The sequence below is a fragment of the Mastigoproctus giganteus genome, chromosome 12 (genome assembly GCF_048544385.1).
Source record: "Mastigoproctus giganteus isolate SK-2022 chromosome 12, ASM4854438v1, whole genome shotgun sequence".
Lineage (NCBI taxonomy): Eukaryota > Metazoa > Arthropoda > Arachnida > Uropygi > Thelyphonidae > Mastigoproctus > Mastigoproctus giganteus.
In genome coordinates, this window is record NC_143586.1 from 162,909,131 (window position 1) to 162,931,767 (window position 22,637).

Consider the following 22,637-nt stretch of genomic DNA (forward strand, 5'->3'; position numbering starts at 1 on the left):
CCAATACCCAGTTTCTTCAATTCCCTATGCGTAGTACTTGTTGAAATAGGGCAGTTCTAGGCTTTGTTGAATTCAGAATATTAGTTGCTGCATATTGGATGTCCTATTTTTCCATGCAGTCCTCCTTAGAGTACGACAGCTTCACTCTTGAATCTGTTTTTCTGCCATATTTTTGCCTTTGAGATGTGGAAGAATCACTTGCTTTCCAGTCATTAAAAACCTTTGAGATAGATGCTTTTGAGAAATCAGTTATGTCTTTCATTTCTTGATTCATGGGTCCTACTAAATGTGCAAATACAATAAGACCTTTTTCAAAGTCTGGTACATCATACGTTTTCTCCATCTGGCTGCAGATTACTTCAGTCAGCCTCTGCAGGCTTTATGCTCAACGAAGCAACACATCATCATCCCACAATTCACAGTTTTCTTTACATCTGTTTGCATTTATTTGCATTTGCATTTCTTGTCTATGACTGTCTTTTAATATAATTTTTTTCATAAAATTTTTTTGGACAGTGCATGTTGATTCCTAGTTATGCCTGTTTTTTAAGTAATAAAAGGTGGGAAAAAACATTTCTATTTTTTTTTTTTTTTTTTTTTTTTTTGTTAAAAATTAAAAAAGTTAGATATAATTAGTATTTCAATCCATTAAAAAAATGATGAGATGAAGAAAAGGGATCAATTGGTTGGGGTTTTTTTTTTTTTTTTTGGTTTTTTTTTTTTTTTTTGGTTTTTTTTTTGGTTGATGCTGTATAAGCTTGCTTGCCAATCATTTGCCATAATAAAACTAAAATTATCTAAATATCTGCTTATCAGTGGAAACATCAATAACAATATGGGAGGATATTTTAAATTCTTATCACCTTCATCCATGTTTATGGAATTCTAAATGATTACTCAAGTGCGTATTTATGTGATGATGCCTACGACTACTTAATGGAAAAAACTAAGGTACTGTGCAATGAATGCTAATAAACAATATGTAACCAAAGAAATACACTCTTCAGTGCAGTTTGCAACAAAAACTCTATCTTTTTCTTTTCACAAAAATATAATAAAACTACATTAAAATTTGAATTTCTTTTCTCTAATTTTGCAAATTCTGCTTGTTTTCATTAACCAATTGGCTATTCATTGGCTGACAATGGATAGATATTCTACATCTGCATTCACACATGGTTGGGAAATATTTTAAGGATGGTGATGCCAGAAGTGTATCAAATTCTAACAGGGAGCTGAATGAATTTTGATAACTGAGAGGAAAGTAAGTGCAAGATAAATTGTTGAAGCTAAAGGAAAAAATAGCATCTGGGATGGGTGAGATGTCAAATTATATTAATAAAGGAGGCAGAAAAGAGATAAGTAACCATAATTGTGAGAAGATCCCTGGATTCAGGGAATGTCCATATGGACTGGAGATATGTAAATGTATCCCCAATTCACAAAGGGGCATCAAAGTGAGACAAGTAGTTACAGACCTATTAGGTTGACTTCTGTTTCAGGGAAAATAATGGAGTTGCTGATTAAAGAAGTAATATAGGACCATCTAGACAGAAATAAATTTATACTGCAGTCACAAGAGGTAATCGTGTCAGACCAATCTGACTGGATACTAGATGCAGTAACAAAGGAACTGGATGCAGAAAATTTTGTCACCATACACATGGATTTCGGAAAAGTTACTGTTCCACATAAAAGACTACTGTAGATTGGATTAGTATGCTATTAGAGGCAGGTTACTGCTATGGATAAAGGGATACTTGAGTGAGAGAAGACAAAGAGTGATTACCATTGAACACTACTCTTTTGGACTGCTATTATTAGTGGCAGTCCCCAATGCTCTGAGCAGAGCCCAGTGGTTTTTTTTTTCTTTTTCTCTTTTTATTAATAATATTGGTAAAAGGCATATCAAGCTTATTGTCTGATTTTGCAGAAGTACAAAGGTTGGCAGAAGGAAAAGTAATCAAATTATTCTACTGCAACAAGATCTAGATTTAGGCAATCAAAGTTTAACATTGAAAGTACAGCATATGGGCAGCAGTAATCCCAGAATAACATACCCTCTCTCTGTAGTACCACATTCCATATAGTGAAGAATGAAAAAATACCTGGGGATTATTGTGCAGAAATGAAGTTCTCTGAGCAGCATACACAAGCTGCTGCCCAGACAGCTCATGGGGTTTTGTTAATGGTATACAGTAATATTTTGCCAGGAGGGATAAGAAGATAATTACCCCACTGTATAAGACAATAATTAGTCCACATATTGAATACTACATATAGATCTGGAAGCATCATTTTGTATGGATATTGATCTGTTGAAACCTGTTGTTGGGTGTAGAGATCAGCTGTCAGGTTAGTTAGAGGAACAAAAGGGTACTCTTACCAAGAAAGGCTTCACTTTTGCAAAATTGCAGTCTAGAGTCTTAGGCACCTCTGAGGAGATTTGATTGAGGTGTTTAAAGCTCTGAATGGATTTTGTAAGCTCACTGCTGACTACTTCAGTTTGCCTTCAGCCAGCAGATAGTGGGTTGTTGGAACAGGCTCCCATCTGGCATTGTGGAAGTGGTTAAGTAGTCTGAATAAATTCATGGATGAAGTAGACAAACTATTAAGGGATTGGTTGATGTAGAAATTGGGGTTTTTTTGCTGATTCTGTATAAGCTTGCTTTCTTGCATCATTAGCTGCTGCTAATCCTAGTAGTAATCTGCAATATCAACTAAGTTACTAAGACTTTCTGCATCCATTACACAAGGGTCTATCTGATTTCTTTGTTTCTGCTTTGTATTCACATACTTGAAAAACTCCATGTTCCCCTCTTTTTGGTCTCTTATCATCAATTGAAATCTGCCCTTGCAAGCCTAACCCTCTTTGTGGAACTGTTACATGATCCGTTTATGGCTGCTATATATTTCAATACTTTTTATTGCTCTGTAACTTTTCTATGCTTTATTTTTCTGTTCTATTAAACTGTCTTGTTTGTTATTCATCCATTGTGGAATCCTTGTGGTGTATTTTCTTAATGGTATATATGCATTCAATGAATCAGTTTTTGATTTTGATTTTTGCTCTCAGTAACTTGGCCCTATTGATTTCAAGAAAGAATGAAAGAAATTGTTGAAGTCAATTAAAGTGAAGAAGATCGACACTGACCAACTATTGAAAAATCATCAAAACTTTGAACTAGAACTGATTTCATGTGCTGTAAGACCTTTCTGACAGATTTTTTAACTGATAAAGACAGTCATTGCAACTATTGCCCTTGCACTTACTGTAAAACAAGACAAACCAAAATATCAAAAGAAACAATTGCCATGATGAAAAAGAGAAGAGAAATAAAGAAAACATAAACATAAGAAACAATGTAGAATATGTACAAATGTGCAAGACCATAAGAAAGTGCAAAAAGAAGAAATGTGTAAGTTCAGTGTTGATCTCATCAGAAGAATGCTAGAAGAAAATCAAGAGATAAAGAAAGCAAAACGAAAAATGGTTACACACAAGAGCCAAATATTTGCTTTGAAGCTTGATCATGCCGCAACAACAAAACCCAAAAACAGTTACTAAAATGAGTGGAAGAATTTTATTTTAAACTTTATAAGGATAAAGGACAACAACTGGATCCAACACCAGATGCAGAAGCTGTACTAGAAATTTTGGTAGAAGATGCTATAAAATCAATGAAAAATGGCAAAGCAGCAAGACCTGATAAAGTCAGTGTTGAATGCTGGAGGCCAGCCTGTATCTAAAGGCTGGCCTCCAGCCTTTACATACAGGCTGAAAACTATTTTCAAAATGCCTTCTACTTAATAAAGTACTTGTAGAAGCCATCCTACTGCACAAGAAAGGTGACAAGGAAGATTTAGAAAACTACTGACCAATAAGTCCATTGCCAGTTGTCTACAAGGTTTTCACTAAAATAATTTCAAGAAGAATAGGCACAATACTTGATGCAGCACAACCCAAAGAGCAAGTAGGTTTCAGAAGCGACTTTAGTACAATGGATCACATCCAAACAGTACAGCAAATTATGGAGTGGCACAATGAATACAACCTTCCATGTATGTCCTTCATCGACTATGAGAAAGCATTTGACTCAGTCACAAAACAAGCAATAATCAATGCCCTAATCAACCATGGTGTAGACAGAGCTTACATCAATATTCTTTTTCTTGTTGCTTCTTTGACATGTTGGTATAGAAAGCGGTCATCTAGCAAATCCAGAAATGTTTTGCTATTGAGCAAGCTGCCAATCCACTCGTTATTGAAATAGTTAAAATCTCTCATAATGTGATATTTTGATTTTCTTTCCTACCCATAGATTTAGTTATTCATTATCCTCATTGCAATCATTTTTGTCCTTTAACAGGGTTGTAGAACCACTGACATGTGTGCCATGAGCAACATGCATTGTCAAATATATTAGCATTTAGCTATCCATAATAAATTTATATGATAAACTATTATGAAAGTTAATAATTCTATGCACAGTTGCACTTACACTATGTAAGTGCAGATGACTGTACACAGAATTAGGAGCAACAAAGTTCTGATTAGAAAGTTTCAAGTATAATCTTTATATATATATATGATCATAAAGGCTATTTACTAATTTTAGGCAGTTCTCCCAAAGCCTGAAAAAATTGCTATATTTTTTATTTTGGTGAATTATTTGTGATTATTTTTACTGAGTATTATTACCTTTTTTATATATATAATAAGCTTAAAGACTATTAATTTTAGTCATACAAAAATTTATATTTTTATTTTAACTTCTTTTGGTGAGTTATTTGTGATTGCATGTGTGATAATGACAACAAAATAGAGCTTTCATTTACATACCGTATTTCCCCATGTATAAGACGCACCTTTTTTTGAAAAATTTGGGGTCTAAAAACTGGGTGCGTCTTATACAGTGGTTGTAGATTTTTTTTACTTCCATTTCCCACTTTTTTGCGCTTGTTGTCTTTGCGCTCAATTGTTTCACACTTGTTACCAGTATATTAGGTTACGTTTTGCCATGTTCTGCCCAGAAATGGCTCAGAAAAGATTTTCGTACAGTGCTGAATTCAAGTTAAAAGTGATCCAGTTTGCAAAAGTGAATGGAAATCATGCTGCTGAATGTAAGTTTGGTCCACCTCCAACTAAGAAAACAATCCGAGACTGGCTACGGGAAGAAGAAACCCTACTGAAAACGCCACAGCAGAAGAAGGCCATTAGAGGCAAGTCAGCAAAATGGCCTAATTTAGAGAAGGAATTGAAGATATGGATTGAGGAGCAAAGGGCAATTGGAATTCCTGTGTCCACAAAGATGGTTCAGCATGAGGCAAGAAGAATTGCTAATGAAAAAGAAGGTACTGATTTCAAAGGAGGACACAATTGGTGCTTCAGGTTCATGAAACGGAATGGACTAAGCATGCGTACACGCACCAGACTTGCCCAAAAGATGCCTGAAAGCTATGAGCAGGTCCTTGAATTTCATTGTTTTGTCATTCGATGTCGGAAGACACATCAATTTGAGGTGGGACAGATTGCAAATATGGACAAAGTCCCCCTTCAATTTGATGTCCCAAGTAACAGAACTGTTAATAAGAAGGGGGTGAAAACTAACTGTGAAGACAAGTGGACATGAAAAGAGCCATTATACAGTTGTTCTAGCTTGTTGTGCCAACGGAACCAAGCTGCTTCCTATGCTGATTTTCAAACGCAAAACAATGCCAAAAGAAGAAATTCCTTGAGGAGTGATTGTCCACATTCATGACAAAGGTTGGATGGATCAGGATGGGATGAAAATCTGGTTTGAGAAAGTTTGGAGCAGGAGACCAGGTGGGCTCTTACGCAAACCTGCCCTATTGGTGCTTGATCGGTTCAGGGCACACATAACAAAAAATACAAAGAAGATTGCTGCAGCACAAAAAACAAAACTTGCCGTCATACCTTTACATCCCATCTCCAACCACTTGATGTCATCATTAACAAACCCTTCAAAGCTGATATGAGAGATGAATGGAACCAATGGATGAAGTCTTCTGGGGACAATTTGACACCAGCAGGAAGAGTGAAGAAACCAACTATAGGAGAAGTTTGTACCTGGGTGAAAAGATCCTGGGATAATATCAAGATTGAGATCATTGTCAAGTCATTTAAGAAGTGTGGCATTTCAAATGCCATAGATGGAACTGAGGACGAGGCAATATATGAGGACAAGCTAATGGATGGGAGTTTTGACAGTGATGAGTTGTATGAATTTTATGATGAATAAAACTTGAGTTCAATAACTTTATGTACTACATTTTTTTCAAATTTCGGGCCCCAAAATTAAGGTGCGTCTTATACATGGGGAAATACGGTAATTAATTGTATGTGTTTAAAATAATAATACGTTATCCTTTCTAATAATATGATGTAATATATTTGTAATTTTTTTTTTTTTTTAAATGATTACTGTAGATGGCTGATAGCACCATCCAGCTAGGAATGATATCTACAGCCTTGCCTTCCACTCCTCGTCCAATGCAAAATATATCACCCCATCCTGAAGATATTCCACAGCTTAGTTTCCGCCATCATATCCAGTTGCTTAAAGAGCAGTTAGAGCAACAGAACCAACAAAACCAATCAGTTGTTGCACAAGTTCAATTGCTGAAAGATCAGTTAGCTGCAGAAACTAATGCACGCTTAGAGGCACAGGTTGGTTTTTTTTTTTTTTTTTTTTCTCATATCTTATATTATTTTAAAATTGACAGTTTATTTTTAATCTGTTTTCCCTCTACTTAAGTGTCCTGCCATTTTGGTTTACCTTATTCTCATTGCCATTATTCTGTTGGCAACTATTGTATTTGAATAGCTGTAATGTTCATTTATAATAGTTGTCAGGGTACAAGTAGTCCAGTTAAATATTGTTGAAATGAAAATGACAAAAAAAAGGCATACAAAAAAAAAAAATTCATTCCTAGATAGTGAACTCATATTATTAGCGTGTTGCTTCATATTAATAATTCATATGTATCATGATATCTTAAATCAAATATTAATTTGATGAAAAGATGAAACATTTATAGACTGGGGAGAAAATATTCTATTCTTGAGTGATGTTAATATCAAGCATTTGTTAAAAATACAGTGTAAAAAACAGTATAGTTCTTTTCAGCCAGATACTTTGATTCTTTTATTACTTAATTCTTAAAGCAAACTTTAAAAATATGTAGTAGTAGTAGTGATACGTGATGCAAGAAAGCAAGTGTATGAGCTTATGCAGCATCAGCCAAAAAAAAAAAAAAAAAAAAAAAAATCCACACCATTCCCTCCAAATGACTGTCCTTAAATTTATTTAACCTATCAACTTCCACAACGACAGATGGAAGTTTGTTCCGGCAATTAACCACCCGCTGGCTAAAGGCAAATTTCCACACATCTATTCTACCTCTGTCTTTTCTTAATTTGAATTTATGCTCCCTTAGGTTCGTAATCTGATAAACTATTATGAAGGCTTCCTTAGGCTTAGGAAGGATCCCATCAGAATTCAGCATGCTCAACCCATTCAAGGCCTTGGGCACCTCAATCAGATCACTGCACAGGTGCCTAGTCTCCAGCCACTGCAATTTGCAGAACTTAAGCCTCTCTTGGTAAGAGGATCCCTTCATTTCCCTCACCAATCTTGTTGCCCTTCTCTGTACATGCTCAAGCAAATCTACATCCTTCCTAAAATGAGGCCTCCAGACCTGTACACAGTACTCAAGGTGCAGCCTTACCATTGCCTTATACAGAGGGATAATCACCTCCTTCTCCCTGCTAGCAAAATTCCTATATATCATTGACAAAACCCCATGACCTGCCCTGGCAGCCTGTCTTCATTGCTCAGAAAACTTCATATCTGACTGCACAATTACTCCCAGGTCTTTTTCATTTTCTACCACCTTAAGTGTAGTACCACACAGTTGGTATGTTTCTCTGTGGTTACTTCTACCCATATGCAGTACTTTGCATTTGTCAAGGTTAAACTTCAGTTTCCACTTCTTAGCCCATCTGCCCAAATTATCTAGATCCTGTTGCAGTAGCACACTGCCATTACTGTCATTAACAACCCTGCCAACCTTTGTATCATCTGCAAACTTCAACACTAAGCCTGATATACCTTCATCAATATCATTGATAAATATACAAAACAACAGTGGACCCAACACCGAACCCTGTGGGACTCCACTAATAACATTAGTCCACGAAGAGCAGCACCCATTAATTACCATCCTCTATCTTCTCCCACTCAACCATCCTTTTATCCATTGTAACAACTTACCCTTAATACCATTCTGCTCCAATTTGTACAATAGTCTTCCATGTGCAACAGTGTCAAAAGCTTTCCTGAAATCCAAATATATGATATCAAAATTATTTTTTGCATCCATCTTGTTTATACTCTGGCACGACCACTAGGTCAGTGCTGTTTACAATAAATCATTCAGTACAAATTGTTTGTATTTAGCAGTCACGGGTTTGAACTATGGTCCACTCAAAGCACATGTGTTACTGCACTCATGCTCCTGACCACTCAGCTACGTCAGGCTGCCTTTTAACCATAATTATACAAGCATCCTTGGATTCAAGGGAGGTCCCTGCAGACTGCAAATTGTCTCTCTCTATTCACAAAGAGGGTGAAATGAGTAATTATAGACCTGGAAACTTGACTTTTACAAGGAAAATAATGGAGTCAATGATTAATAAAGTAAGGTAAGATCATCTTGAGAGGAATTTAGTTATATGGCAATCACAGCACAGATTTCTTGAGGGGGCGATCTTTCAAAACCAATCTGATTAGTCACTATGATGTAGTTGCAAAAAATAATTTTGACAATGCATACTTTGATTTCAGTCAAGCTTTCGATACTGCTTCTCATGAAATACTGCTGGGCAAATTGAATTAATGTCGCATTATAAATAAATAAATCTAAATAAATAAATCTTTATCGACGACGAGCGCCAGGGGTTCACATATAGATAAGTATACGGCGTACAAATACAAAAGGCTACAAAATACAGCGAACACATACAAAAAAGGCTACAAAATACCAATCACAAATGCAAAATAAATACAAATACAACTTGGCAATATATCAGGGTTCAAGGGCTTTGATAAAGTTGTGTCTGTCCTTCTTGTTACTTATTATGCTGTCGATGTTGGCGTCCACACGGTTGAGGGCAGCGAGCATCTGCTTGGGAAGAAATCTCTCAGTGAGTACAAGCCTGTTGTGGTGAGCCACGAGTGCTGGTACCGACCTTAGGCTTGGCTGTGGAATCCTCCAAGAGCAAGCGTTCCAAATATTTGGAGATGATATCTGGCCTGTGATGAGTTTGGCTGTGAAGACCAGCCTCTTTTCCACGATCAGGAACTTCAACCTCGGGATGTCGAGTGCTTGTGCCATCATGGTGGTTGTGGTAGCGGGAGGTAGACGAAGCTTGTTATTGGCCCATTTCAGTAACCAGTATTCAGCGGTGTACACCCGCTTGAGGTTTGTAGGTGCAGCGGAGGCCCATATTTCTGCACAGCATAGGCGCCTCCGTAGCCAGGTGGGAAGGAGCAGCAGTGCGTAGCACACGCTTCTTGATTAGACCGGGGTTCGAGCCCGTCACCACCAAATACGGAGGATGCGGAAAGGTCAGGGAATGACCACCGCATATCCCGGAGCAATATGGCCTTAGTTGCTAATGCTCCTAAAAACCAAATAACAAACAAAACAAACAATCTGCACAGCATACAGAATGGCGGGGTAGACAGTAGAGGTGATGAACCTTTTAAAGTGACAGGATGTCGGACGTGTAGCAGCTGCTGCTTTGAGATCCACCGTAGATGAGAAAATCTGGTACTGATTTTGTCGATCTGGTTGACAAAGGACATCTTTTGGTCAAACAGAACACCAAGGTCTGTGTGCGTGGGTATGTTTGGTATTCGTACCCCAGTGAGTGAAACGTTGAGTACTGTCAGCATGGATTTAAGGGAGAATATAACCTGAGCAGACTTCAGTGGGTTGATTTTTAGATTGAAGTTTGCCAGGTACAATTCTAGATCCTTAAGTTGGGAATTGTTGTTGTTGTTATTTGGTTTTTAGCAGCATTAGCAACTAAGGCCATATTGCTCCGGGATATGCGGTGGTCATTCCCTGACCTTTCCGCATCCTCCGTATTTGGTGGTGACGGGCTCGAACCCCGGTCTAATCAAGAAGCGTGTGCTACGCACTGCTGCAACTTCCCACCTGGCTACGGAGGTGCAAGTTGGGAATTGATCCTGTTGCTGAGCTGAGTGGGGTTGTTGCCAGGGTTAATTTGAGTCAGCAGTTTGAGGTCATCGGCATAGCATAGGAGACCATTCGTTGAGGCAATAATGGGCACGATGATAGCTGTGAACAGGACACCCCCCCCCTGCGGTATTCCAGCAGTAATGTCGCAAGATAGGGTGTGTTGCCGATGGAGAATAAGTACCCTGTGACAGAGAAGAGATTCCAAAAAGCACAGCATATCACCTCGAATGTGAAATTTCTCCTTAAGTAGGAGGAGCAAGGCTGGGATCGACACGGCATCAAAGGCTGCGCTTATGTCGAGATACGTGGTTGCTAGCTCAGCTCTTTGTTTGAATGCTAAGAGAATGCGTTCTGTGGTGGCTGCCAAGTTAGTGATTGATGATTTTCCTGGGATGGCATAGTGGATTTCAGGTGGTTTTGTCTGGAGGATTTGTTGAGTGAATGTGGGTAGCAAAGCCGTTTCAAGAGTTTTTAACAGACAAGAGGCAACTGATATGGGTCTGAACTGGCTGACGTTTGTGGCAAATTGGTTTTTAGGGATGGGGTACACTCTGTACTTATTCCACTGGGGTGGGAAATAATGCTCAGCGAGGCATCTGTTGTAGATCGAGAGAAGAGGGTCTATGATGAATGTGCTTAAGCATTTGATCATAAATTGTGGAATTCCATCCTCCCCAACAGTGGCTGTTGTGGGAAGGGAATTGATGGCACGTATGAGCTCCTGTTTCGTGATCTGGATAGTCCCTAGGACATCTGAAGGGTTTTCATAGTCAGGCTGGACAACTGTAGATGGGACTGGGGTTGTATTTGAAAACCTGGCGATGTATTTGAGCCATTCTTGAGGATCAAGCATGTGATTGAATCCACCATGTGGGGCAGCATAGAATGGCTTTACTTTCCTCAGAGTGCGGTTAAGATTTACTTGGATTGCAGCAGCTTTATTTCGATTAAAGTGGGCCCTGGCGTGGGAAAAGGCGATTCTGTCTTGACTGCCATTCGTATGCTTCCATTTCTTATGTAGGACTTGTTTCATTTTGAAGCTGTTGTTGATGTCAGCAGTCCACCACGATCTGGAACGGGGAGTTACTGTTATTCGTATGGGCAAGTTACTGCTTTGAATTAATGGGATAGTTGACAGGCATTAGATGGAGTGGTAATTAATGGCTACTGCTCTTCATGGGCTAATGTTATGTGTGGGTTTCCACAGGATTCTCTTTTGGTTACTCTAAATATTTTTTTTAATATTTATTAATGATATTGGTGAAATCATATCAAGTGTAGAAGCTTGCTGATGCCACATGGGGGTTGGCAGGATGGACGAGAAGAATCAGGGTATGCTACTGCAAATAGACCTAAACAAATTAATGCAGGTTGGCTTGCAGAGTTTGAATTGAGATTTAATATTGATAAATGCAAGATACTGAGTAGCAGTAATCCCAGAATAACATACCCAATTGGATATGCTATTCTGGGATTACTACTACTCAGTACACTGATTTGAGTACATAAAAATAGTAAAGAATGAGAAGGCCTGGTAATAGTTGTACGGTCTGACACGAACAAAGTGGAGAGAGGCTGCTAAGACATCTCAGTGCATTCTGTCACTGATATAGGAGTTTTGCCAGCAGGAATAAGGAGGTAATTATCCTGTTATTTAAGCAGTGGTTAGGCACATCTTGATTATTGCATATAGCAGCAGTTCCCAAACTGTGCACCGTGGCGAACTCAGGGGTGCTGCAGGATATTTTAAATTTTCGAGGGAAGCACGGCGATACTCGACATCTGTCAGACACTGCACAAACTACTAGTTCGAGGTAGTTCACAGTTTAATCATTGCTTATTAAGTTGTTTGGACCTAACTAATTAATAAACGGAACTGTTAGGTATTTATTTTGGTCTAGGGTGCCATGAAAAAAAATTACTGAGACACTAAGGGCACCGTGAACCGAGAAAGTTTGGGAACCTCTGGTATATAGGTGTTTCAGATACAATGACAAAAGGGTATATTTAAAAAAATACTCTTTGACTCTGTAAACCTGGGACACAAAAGGGTATTTTTCAAAGAATGACAGCAAGTTCTATTGATAGCAGCCTCTGGAGTCAGGAACTCTGTAATTCATCTGTAATACTATTAAATAACACTGACACGAATCTATAAAATGCCTTTATTATGATAATATAAAATAAAATGTATGCATACTGTTCGTATAACTGTGTATTAAAATATTAAAACAAAATACAATAAAATATATAAAATTAAAAGCAATAATTTTTAAATCGCTTTTAATTTTATATATTTTATTGTATTTATTCTTGTTATACTACATTTATTTTGTTTTAATATTTTAATATACAGTTATACAAACAGTACACGTGTTTTATTTTATTTCATTTTATTTTATATTATCATAATAAAGGCGTTTTATAAATTCGAGTCAGTATTATTTAGTAGCATTACAGAAGATTTTGGAAACTACCCTGAACTAACTGCTGATGGAACCCTTACACACACACACACACACACACACACACACACACACACACACACACACACACACACGCTCTCTAATTAGCTCTAAACAGTTGGATAATTGGAATATTTTCTGAGTTTTCTTTCCAGCTTGTTTCAATAAACTCTATCAGTTTTTGCCTTAAGTGATGCAATGTTGTTTAATCTATTACAATTAGGTGTCCAATTTTTTTTAAATTAAAAAAATGACAATATGTCATCTTTTCTGAATGAATTTCAACACTCACTGTATGTAATTTCAAATGTTTTTTAATCGTTCTTAAAAAAAAAAAAAAGCAAAACATTAATTTCGCTAAAAATTACAAAAAAAAATTAAATGGATAAATTGTTTTCTTAATCTCTTCCATTTTCTGATTCTCTTTCATTAGTGTGCAAAATTTCAAACATGCACATTCCCATATTTCTACATATTATGTATATAAATATTATTAAAAAACTCAAAAAACACACACACACATATACAGGGTGTCTCAAAAATATTGGTACAAACGTTTAGGGGGAGGTAGGTAACATCTAAAGGAATGTGAATCGCATAGGAACCCATAACCGGAAACGTCACGGGAAAATAATAGCAGAGGCACAAGAAGCAGAAATGACACAAGACAGTAATTAGTGGCAAACATTTATTTGACATAATATTAAGAATGGAGTACAAGATGAATGCATTTCATGATGTTACAACAGATGCTCCAAGGTTCCACCATGAGACGCGATGCATGCATGACACCGATGCAGCATGGATTGGCGGACGTGGTCAAACACACCTGGAGTTTCTTTGACAGTAGCAGCAGTGCAGACAAGTCTCGCCACGAGATCCATTTCCGTCTCAACAGGCGATTCATACACGATAGATTTGAGGGGCCCCCACAGAAAGAAATCAAGGCTCGATAAATCAGGTGAGTGTGGGGACCAGACAATGGGTCCACCACGGCCAGTTCATCGACGCCCAAAATGCCTGTTCAAATGGTCACAAACACACCTTTCATAATGGGCAGGCGCCCCGTCATGTTGAAACCAAATGTTGCGTCTCACATTTGCTGGAACATTGTCAAGTAACCCTGGTAGAACTTGTTCAAGAAAGATCCGATATTTAGCAGAGTTTACGCGGGATGGTAACAGGTATGGGCTAACTAAGCAGTCACCGACTATACCTGCCCACACACTTATTGCGAGGCGATGTTTGGGGGGGGGACACCGTGTGGGCCCTCTGCTAATCCATACACTAGGTGCATGTCTGCCAGCTCACAGTTCGTATATCGATTCATGCTCTTCGTGCGGCGACTACTGCTTGAATGAGTAAACCAGAAATTTTTTTCTCGTGAACTGATGAACAGCGCCATGTACCAACTTGCGGTGACGTTTCCGGTTATGGGTTCCTACGCGATTCACATTCCTTTAGATGTTACCTACCTCCCCTAAACGTTTGTACCAATATTTTTGAGACACCTTGTATATATATATTTGAAACTTATAAAAACTACTTTTTATAAGCAGTTATAAAAAGCTACTAAGCTTTTTATAACCACATTACCTCTTAGAATGCAAAGTTTTGAGAGGTATTGTAGTTAAAAAATGTTCAAGTTTTGGACTTAAGTGGATGTTAGATGAAATGACAGTGAAATTAGTGGCAAAGTTGGTTAATATATGCAATGCATTACATTTCAGCTATATTAGATTTTTAAATCTTAAATTAATTGAATTTTTTCTTTTTCTGTGATTAAATGAAGTAAAAAGTAAATCACTAATTATCTTATTACAAATTAGTTAGATGTGATTAACTAATAATATATAATAATAATTGTTCTCCATTCACTGCACATACCTCCCAATATTGTATTCATTCTATGTTTTCTAATACTTTGTAATCAAAGTATGGCAACAAGCATCTAGTGCTTTAGCTACAACATATATAGTATATAGATAACTTATGTGATGTTGTTGGAAAGGAAAAAGAGAAATAATTTCTGGATTTCTATAGGTCCAATTTTAATGAAATTTGGTAAAAGACTTTATGTGGTTGCTTTTCGTTATAGAAATAGAAAATCTCTAAAGTCATTATAGAAATCTAGATTTCCTGTGGAAAGGTTTGACAAATCAGTTTAAAAGAGTGAATTATAAAATTTCATGAAATTTTATAATTCACTCTTTCTCTGTCCATCCATCCACATATACGAGGGATGATTATTTAATTTGCAGACTGGTGCAAGGTCTTATCTTAATTGTCATCATCTGAATCTTCTGTGGATTTCTCCTCAAAATTTACACTTTCGCCACTGTCGTATCTAAGCATTAAATGCTTCTTGCAAACCATTTTCCAAAAAACTATGAAGTGCTTTCATTGTGGCTCTGCAAGCATCGTTGGACGCGAAATGCTTGCCTTTCAGAGCTTTCTTCAGACATGAAAACAGGGAGATATCACACAAGACTAAGCCTGGTGGATAAGGGGGATGTGACAGAACCTCAGCATCTGTGGCAGTGATCACTGCACAGTATTAGCCGTATGGGCCTGGCATTATCTTGATGGAGAAACCACTTCACGCCGGAATATGGCCATCCTACCAAGACCCTCATTACCATATGCTTCATTCATCTCTTGAATTGTTTCCGATGCATTTAAGTCCCTTCTGACACAATAACGAATTACATATCGCTGTTCAGTGTGTATGCCCGACATGGTACTTCCTTCAAAACGATCGTCAATGACACAGCTAAAAAAACTCTCTTCATGCAACACTAGCTTGACAAGTACTGGCATGTGCACAGAGTCTGCTCAGTAGTGATCAGGGAGGGTGCCTCCAGCAGCAATTATGGAAATTTTGTGTGGTAAACATAAAATTTTGCACCAGTCCATGAATAAAATCTCTGAAATTGCCACATGCTGAATACAAATGAGCATTTTTATGCATATCTGTTAATGCACCTAAAAATGCATAGAATGATTATAAATTATCAGGGAACACAGAAACCTGCAGTAAGTACAAACTAGTCTGTGACCAAGTTACTAAGGGTTAGGCAAACTGCAAGCTAAGGCAGATTATCAGAAGTCTTTGATTAAGAATGCAAAGAAGAGTAGCAAAGAATTCTTTGCTAATTATTAACACTAGAAAGAAAGAAAGAAAGAAAGAAAGGGATGTACCACATTTGTCTGCTAGATTAATGGCATAAATGTTCATGATCTTGTTCAGATTGCAAATAAACTCAACTTGTGTTCACGAATGAAGATGTTTTTGGGGATTCGAATACCAGAAGCACACAAAGTCACTGAGTGGGAGCTAAATGATTTTGTGATAAATGAAAAGAAAGTGGAAGAGAAGCTGTTGAAGCTAAAAGTAAATAAAGCAACTTGGGCTCATGAAATCTATCCAGTTATATAAAACCTAGTGGTAAGAGAAGTAACCATTGACCATAATTATGAGTGCATTCTTGGAATAAAGGCTGTTCCTATTGATTGGAGGTGTGCAAATGTTTTCTCTATTCACAAAGGAGGAATCAGAGGGAGAAATGAATAATTACAGGCCTGTAAGCTTGACTTCTGATCTTGGGAAAATAATGGATTTATTGGTTAAAGAAGTATTGCTGATTATACAAAAATCACAGCATGGATTTGTTAAGGTGAGATCTTGTCCAACCAACCTAATTAGCTAGCATGGCACAGTAACAAAAGACTTGAAATTAAAAAAAAAAAAAAAAAAAAAAAATTTGACATCATTTACTTAAGTAAAGCTTTTGAGACTTCTGCATGGAAGGCTTTTATACAAATTAGAGCAGTGTGGTATTGGAAGCAAATTGCTGCAATGGATAAAGGAATGGTTGAGTGGCAGAAAAAGAGGCTGGTTATAAATGGATGCTGCTCTTCATGGATTAGTTCTATTGGTGGAGTCCTTCAGGGTTCGGTGCTGGGCCCTTTACTGATTTTATTATTTATTGGTAACATTGATAATTTGTTTTCTAAGTTTACAGATGACACAAAGGTCGTCAGGGTGATTAATGGTAGCAATCAAGGCATGTTATTGCAATAAAACCAATAAAATTGGACAGTTGAGCTGAAGATGTCAATTGAAGTTTAACATTCATAAATGCATGATACTATGTATGAGTACCATTAATCCCAGAATAACATACCAATTTTGTGGTACCACACTAGGTTTAATTTGTTCTTCATGATTACAAGTGGAGAACAAATGAAACTCCTATATCTCATTCTCCACTACAAGATGGTAGAGAAAGAGAGACATAGGACTAATTGTGCAGTCTGACATGAAGTTCTCTGAACAGTGTAGATGATCTAGGACAGTTTGTGGGGTATTATTAGTTTGTTGTATAAGATATTGGTTAGGCTGCATCCTGAGTATGAAAATACTGATCTTTTGGAATTGGTGAAGAAAAGAGCAACATTGTTAATCAAGGATACAAAAGGGTATTCTTACCATAAAAGACTTCAGTTCTGAAAATTGCAGTGTTTTGAAACTAGGTACCTGCCAGCCTGACCAAAATGTTTAAGGATTTAAATGGATTGAGTAAACAAAATGCTGATGGCATTCTTACTCTTTCTGAGACAAGGCACATAAGGGGACATATTTAAATTGAAAAAGAATGGTTGTAGGATAGATGTGTGAAAATGTGCTTTTAGCCACTATTTAAATTTCAGATCAAACAAATATTGCATGAAGGGCAATTCAATAACTGCATATTAGCAATATATGCAATAATAAATTTACAAAAAAAAAAACATGCAAGACTATCCATCAATCACATAAAATAGTGGTCATTATAATTACATAATTTATTCAAGTTGCTTTCTCTTTTGTACTTGAAAACTTCTTTCAAACAGTAATGCAAATATACTGCTTAAAGTTAAAATATACACAGACCAGAAAAATAAATAAAAATCTCTTTCACATAAAAGTCACTGTTTTCCATTATAATCTTTATATCCAGAAGTACTTTGCTAGATTTCAACTGTATTTTTAGAGGAAGATGGTGGAGTGAGATGAGATGGATATGGGGAAGAGGGTTTGGCTTCCTTGTGTCATTTTCTACTACTAACCGTGATAATACTGATAATTTGATATAACATATACTAAAGGAAAACTTTGTCACACTTTGATTACTTTGAATGTTCAAGTGTGCTACAGCGAAATACTTTTGTCACAATAGCTATTATTTGGACAGCATCCTAAGCAGAATTGGTAGTTAAAAGGAGCTGGTCCTCCTCCTCCTCCTGGTAATACTTTATAAGCGATAAATTAAAAAGGGTTTGAGGAGGAAGGCGGGGAATAACCTAAACCTTCATTGGAATAATGAGGGGACATATTTAAACATAAGGGGACATATTTAAATTGAAAAAGAATGGTTGTAGGATAGATGTGTGAAAATGTGCTTTTAGCCAGTGAGTGGTTGATTGTTGGAGTGAGATGAGATGGATATGGGGAGGGGGGTTTGGCTTCCTTGTGTCATTTTCTACTACTAACCATGATAATACTGATAATTTGATATGACATATACTAAAGGGAAACTTTGTCACACTTTGATTACTTTGAATGTTCAAGTGTGCTACAGCGAAATACTTTTGTCACAATAGCTATTATTTGGACAGCATCCTAAGCAGAATTGGTAGTTAAAAGGAGCTGGTCCTCCTCCTCCTGGTAATACTTTATAAGCAATAAATTAAAAAGGGTTTAAGGAGGAAGGTGGGGAATAACCTAAACCTTCATTGGAATAATGATGCATAAATTCTAGCAGATATATGGGAGCTTTGAGAGTGATTAGTGTAAATGATAGATAGGTACAAAGGAAAGGACATGTGTTAGTAGCTGTTTTTGGATATTGTGTGATCATTGTTGGTATTCACTCTTGACAGGAATAGAATAATAGTAATAAAATTGTAAGATATGGTGAATCTCCGTAAGATAGGCCCCCCCCTTATAAATGCTACAAAGGAGATTTTTTTCCTTTGTAAAAGTTATTCTTGAGAATTTTTGCATTCATTTTTTCTTGTATTTTCTTGAGGACCACTATTAAAATTAAAATACAGGGTGTCTATAAATGGTGGGAACACTTTCAATAATTTATTGCACATGGAGTAAGAGAGAGAACATTTACTTATTTATACCATGTGAAAGAGAAAACATGAAAGTTTCCCAGTTGTTACTGCCGAGGCATGTAGTTCCTTCATTCACTGCCAGTTGGCATTACCTGTCATACCTGTACCACACACACACACACACACACACATAGCCTTGTTGAACGATGGTTTCAACAAAGTTGAAAGAATGATTTCTTCTTGTTGGGCTCCATAAAGGATTGTGTTTATGTACCACCTTTGCCACGTGACATCCAGGAACTAAAGCAGAGAATTGAAGAAGCTACCACCACGGTCTTACAGGGTATGGCAAGAGTTTGCTTACCCTGTGGACATTTGCCATGTCACATGTGGTTCCCACATTGAATCATTGTGAAGTGATGTATGTAAAAAAAACTTTGACATTTTCTCTTTCACAAGGTGGTAGTAGTAGTAGTAGTAGTGGCATGTGATGCAAGAAAGCAAGTGTATGAGCTTATGCAGCATCAGCCAAAAAAAAATAAAAATTTCACACAACCATTCCCTCCAAATGCCTGTCCAGTTCCTCCTTAAATTTATTTAACCTATCAACTTCCACAACAACAACAACAGATGGAAGTTTGTTCCAGCAATTACCCACCCGCTGGCTAAAGGCAAATTTCCTCATCTATTCTACATCTGTCTTTCCTTAATTTGAATTTATGCCCCCTTAGGTTCGTAATCTGAACAAGTGGAAGAATCCCATCAGAATTTGCGTACTTAATCCGATCACTGCACAGGTGCCTAGTTTCCAGCCACTGCCATTTGCAAAACTTAAGCCTCTCTTGGTAAGAGGATCCCTTCATTCCCCTCACCAATCTTGTTGCCCTTCTCTGTACATGCTCAAGCAAATCTACATCCTTCCTAAAATGAGGCCTCCAGACCTGTACACAGTACTCAAGGTGCAGCCTGACCATTGCCTTATACAGAGGGACAATCACCTCCTTCTCCCTGCTAGCAAAATTCCTATATATCATTGACAAAACCCCATGACCTGCCCTGGCAGCCTGTCTTCATTGCTCAGAAAACTTCATATCTGACTGCACAATTACTCCCAGGTCTTTTTCATTTTCTACCACCTTAAGTGTAATACCACACAGTTGGTACGTTTCTCTGAGGTTACTTCTACCCATATGCAGTACTTTGCATTTGTCAAAGTTAAACTTCAGTTGCCACTTCTCAACCCATCTGCCCAAATTTTCTAGATCCTCTTGATGTAGCACACTGCCATTAGTCATTAACAACCCTGCCAATCTTTGTATCATCTGCAAACTTCGACACTAAGCCTGATATACCTTCATCAATATCATTGATAAATATACAAAACAGCAGTGGACCCAACACCGAACCCTTAGGGACACCACTAATAACATTAGTCCACGAAGAGCAGCACCAATTGATTACCACCCTCTGTCTTCTCCCACTCAACCATCCTTTTATCCATTGTAGCAACTTACCCTTAATACCATTCTGCTCCAATTTGTACAGTAGTCTTCCATGTGCAGTGTCAAATGCTTTCCTGAAATCCAAGTATATGTTATCAAAATTATTTTTTGCATCCAGTTCCTTTGTAACTGCATCATAATATCCTACAGGTATGTATATGACACTGATATCTGTCCTAATCTTTGTGCAATAAATTACTGAAAGTGTTCCCACCATTTATAAACATCCTATATATTAATTCCATTGTTGTGTGAACTAAAACTTCCTCTTTAAGGAAATTCAAGGTCATTCCATTTATATTCACTGTTTCAGCTTGCATTTGAAATAAAGAACAAATAATTTGAAAATTGTTGCTTCTCGACTAGTGGTGAACAATGTTGAGCATCCCTTAGGCACAGCTCTTGTTGATGCCATAATATGTGAACATGTTGGATTCTCCAGGTGGCCTAACAGCATACGTTGAAGCTGTTTCAAAAGCAATTCAGAGAAATTATTTCATATAGTAGAAATAGGTATGTGTCTGTATACACAAATGCTTCATAACCCATTTCAACTATTGTACAAACACTTCAAGCACCAGTTGAACAATTTTTACCTGTCTTTGAACCCTTTCAAGATGTGCGATGTCTTTATTAATATGAGTTTATACTTAAAGTGGAGGGAGATAAAAAACTTACATAGTTGATGTCTGCAATTTATTTCTTCATTGGCAAAGCAATTTTCAGAAAAAGAATATTCAGAAAAATTGATGTCCTATTAATTACATTGGATTTTGTAAATCCATTGTAATTAATAAGACATTTGTGCCTTTGGTGACGTTTTAAAATTATGCACTTATTTTAAAAACCATATCAATTTTTTGTTTTTATTTAGTTTTAGTCATTTCTTTTTATCTTAATTAGTCTCAAAATCATCACTTGCTGATTCATAATCGTGAGCTTCTGGAGCACATCCGAAATTTAGTAAAGCATATTCATGAACTGGAAAAGAAATGTCATCAAGATATAAGAGGAAGTATAGGATCACTACTTCCAGAATTATCTCCTGGAATTCAGGTAATATAAAACTTTGACAAAATAATGTTAGAAGTACAGGAACTCCCTGACTTAACATAATACTTGACTTACGGAAATTTGACTTTACGTAAGTTTTTGCCGGCCAGTGCAAACTGAAAAAAATATGGAAATGTATTTTGCATCTGTAGGGATAAATGGAGGTATTGTGAAAATATCGTAATGTAATCCAGTAACATATTGTTTTTTTTTTTTTTTAATTCATTCCAAGTCCTTGGAAGTTGAAAATTTCGCTATATATTACTAAGCTATTTATCTCTCTAAAAGGTCATATTTATAGTGGAAATTGCACTACACTTTCATCGTTATTATCATATGTTCCCGTTAAAAGAATCAGTTTTGAACACCTTTGTGATATTTTTCTAAAGCACGTTTCTGGAGGTCAAGACCATAAAACAATGAAAACAATTTGCACTCTCCGGTTTATTGGGCTTTTCTGTTAGTGCAATATATTATAAACTGGTTGTAAACTCGATCTTATTGCATTTGTGATAATACCAATAATGGGAATTCTGTGGGTTTTTACGTTACGTTATTATGGTGAAATGAGTTTTGCTTCACTGAAATATTCAATCATATAAAAAACAAATTTTCAGATACTTCTCTTCATTCCTATTTACGTATTACAATGAAAGGGAAAGGGACCAACATAAAGTGCAAGTGCTGGCAGTGCCAGGAAACGAAACCAAATTTAATTAGTGATGAAAATGATTAAGAAGTACAAAACAGGACAAAGTTTGTCATCTATTATATAATTTTAATAGCTTTTTTGTAAACCGGCCAAAAAACTGAATTTTTCCAGTTTTTCCGCTACGGTTCTTAGAGCAAGGGAATTAGGTCTTGCTGCTTCAACAGTGAATACTATTTTAAAGGACAGTGCATGTATAAAAGAACATGTTAAAGGATCAACACATTTAAGATCAACAGTGATCACAAAACAGTGTTCAGATGCTATATCGAAGATGGAACAGCTATTAATAATATGGATGGAAAATCAGATTCAGAAGCAAGTGCACCCTGAGTCCAATGGCCATTCAAGTAAAACCAAGGAGTATTTATGAAGATATTAAGGATAAGTACGACAAACCCCAACCCAAGTTCATGGCAAACAACAAGTTGTTTAATAGGTTCAAGCATCGTGCTGGTTTCCAAAACATTAAAGTATGTGGTGAAGTCGCCAGTGCTGAGTCTGCAG

General features: G+C 36.8%; 1 protein-coding gene across 1 annotated transcript in view; it reads left to right on the forward strand.

The window, feature by feature from the left end:
• Window positions 1-22,637, forward strand: part of LOC150077556 (uncharacterized) — a 212,398-nt gene that overhangs the window by 161,707 nt on the left and 28,054 nt on the right. Inside the window, exons 8-9 of the mRNA XM_090386892.1 lie at window positions 6,452-6,691; window positions 21,272-21,424. Of these exons, the coding sequence (XP_090243018.1) occupies window positions 6,452-6,691; window positions 21,272-21,424 (393 nt within the window). The remainder of the gene's footprint in view (window positions 1-6,451; window positions 6,692-21,271; window positions 21,425-22,637) is intronic.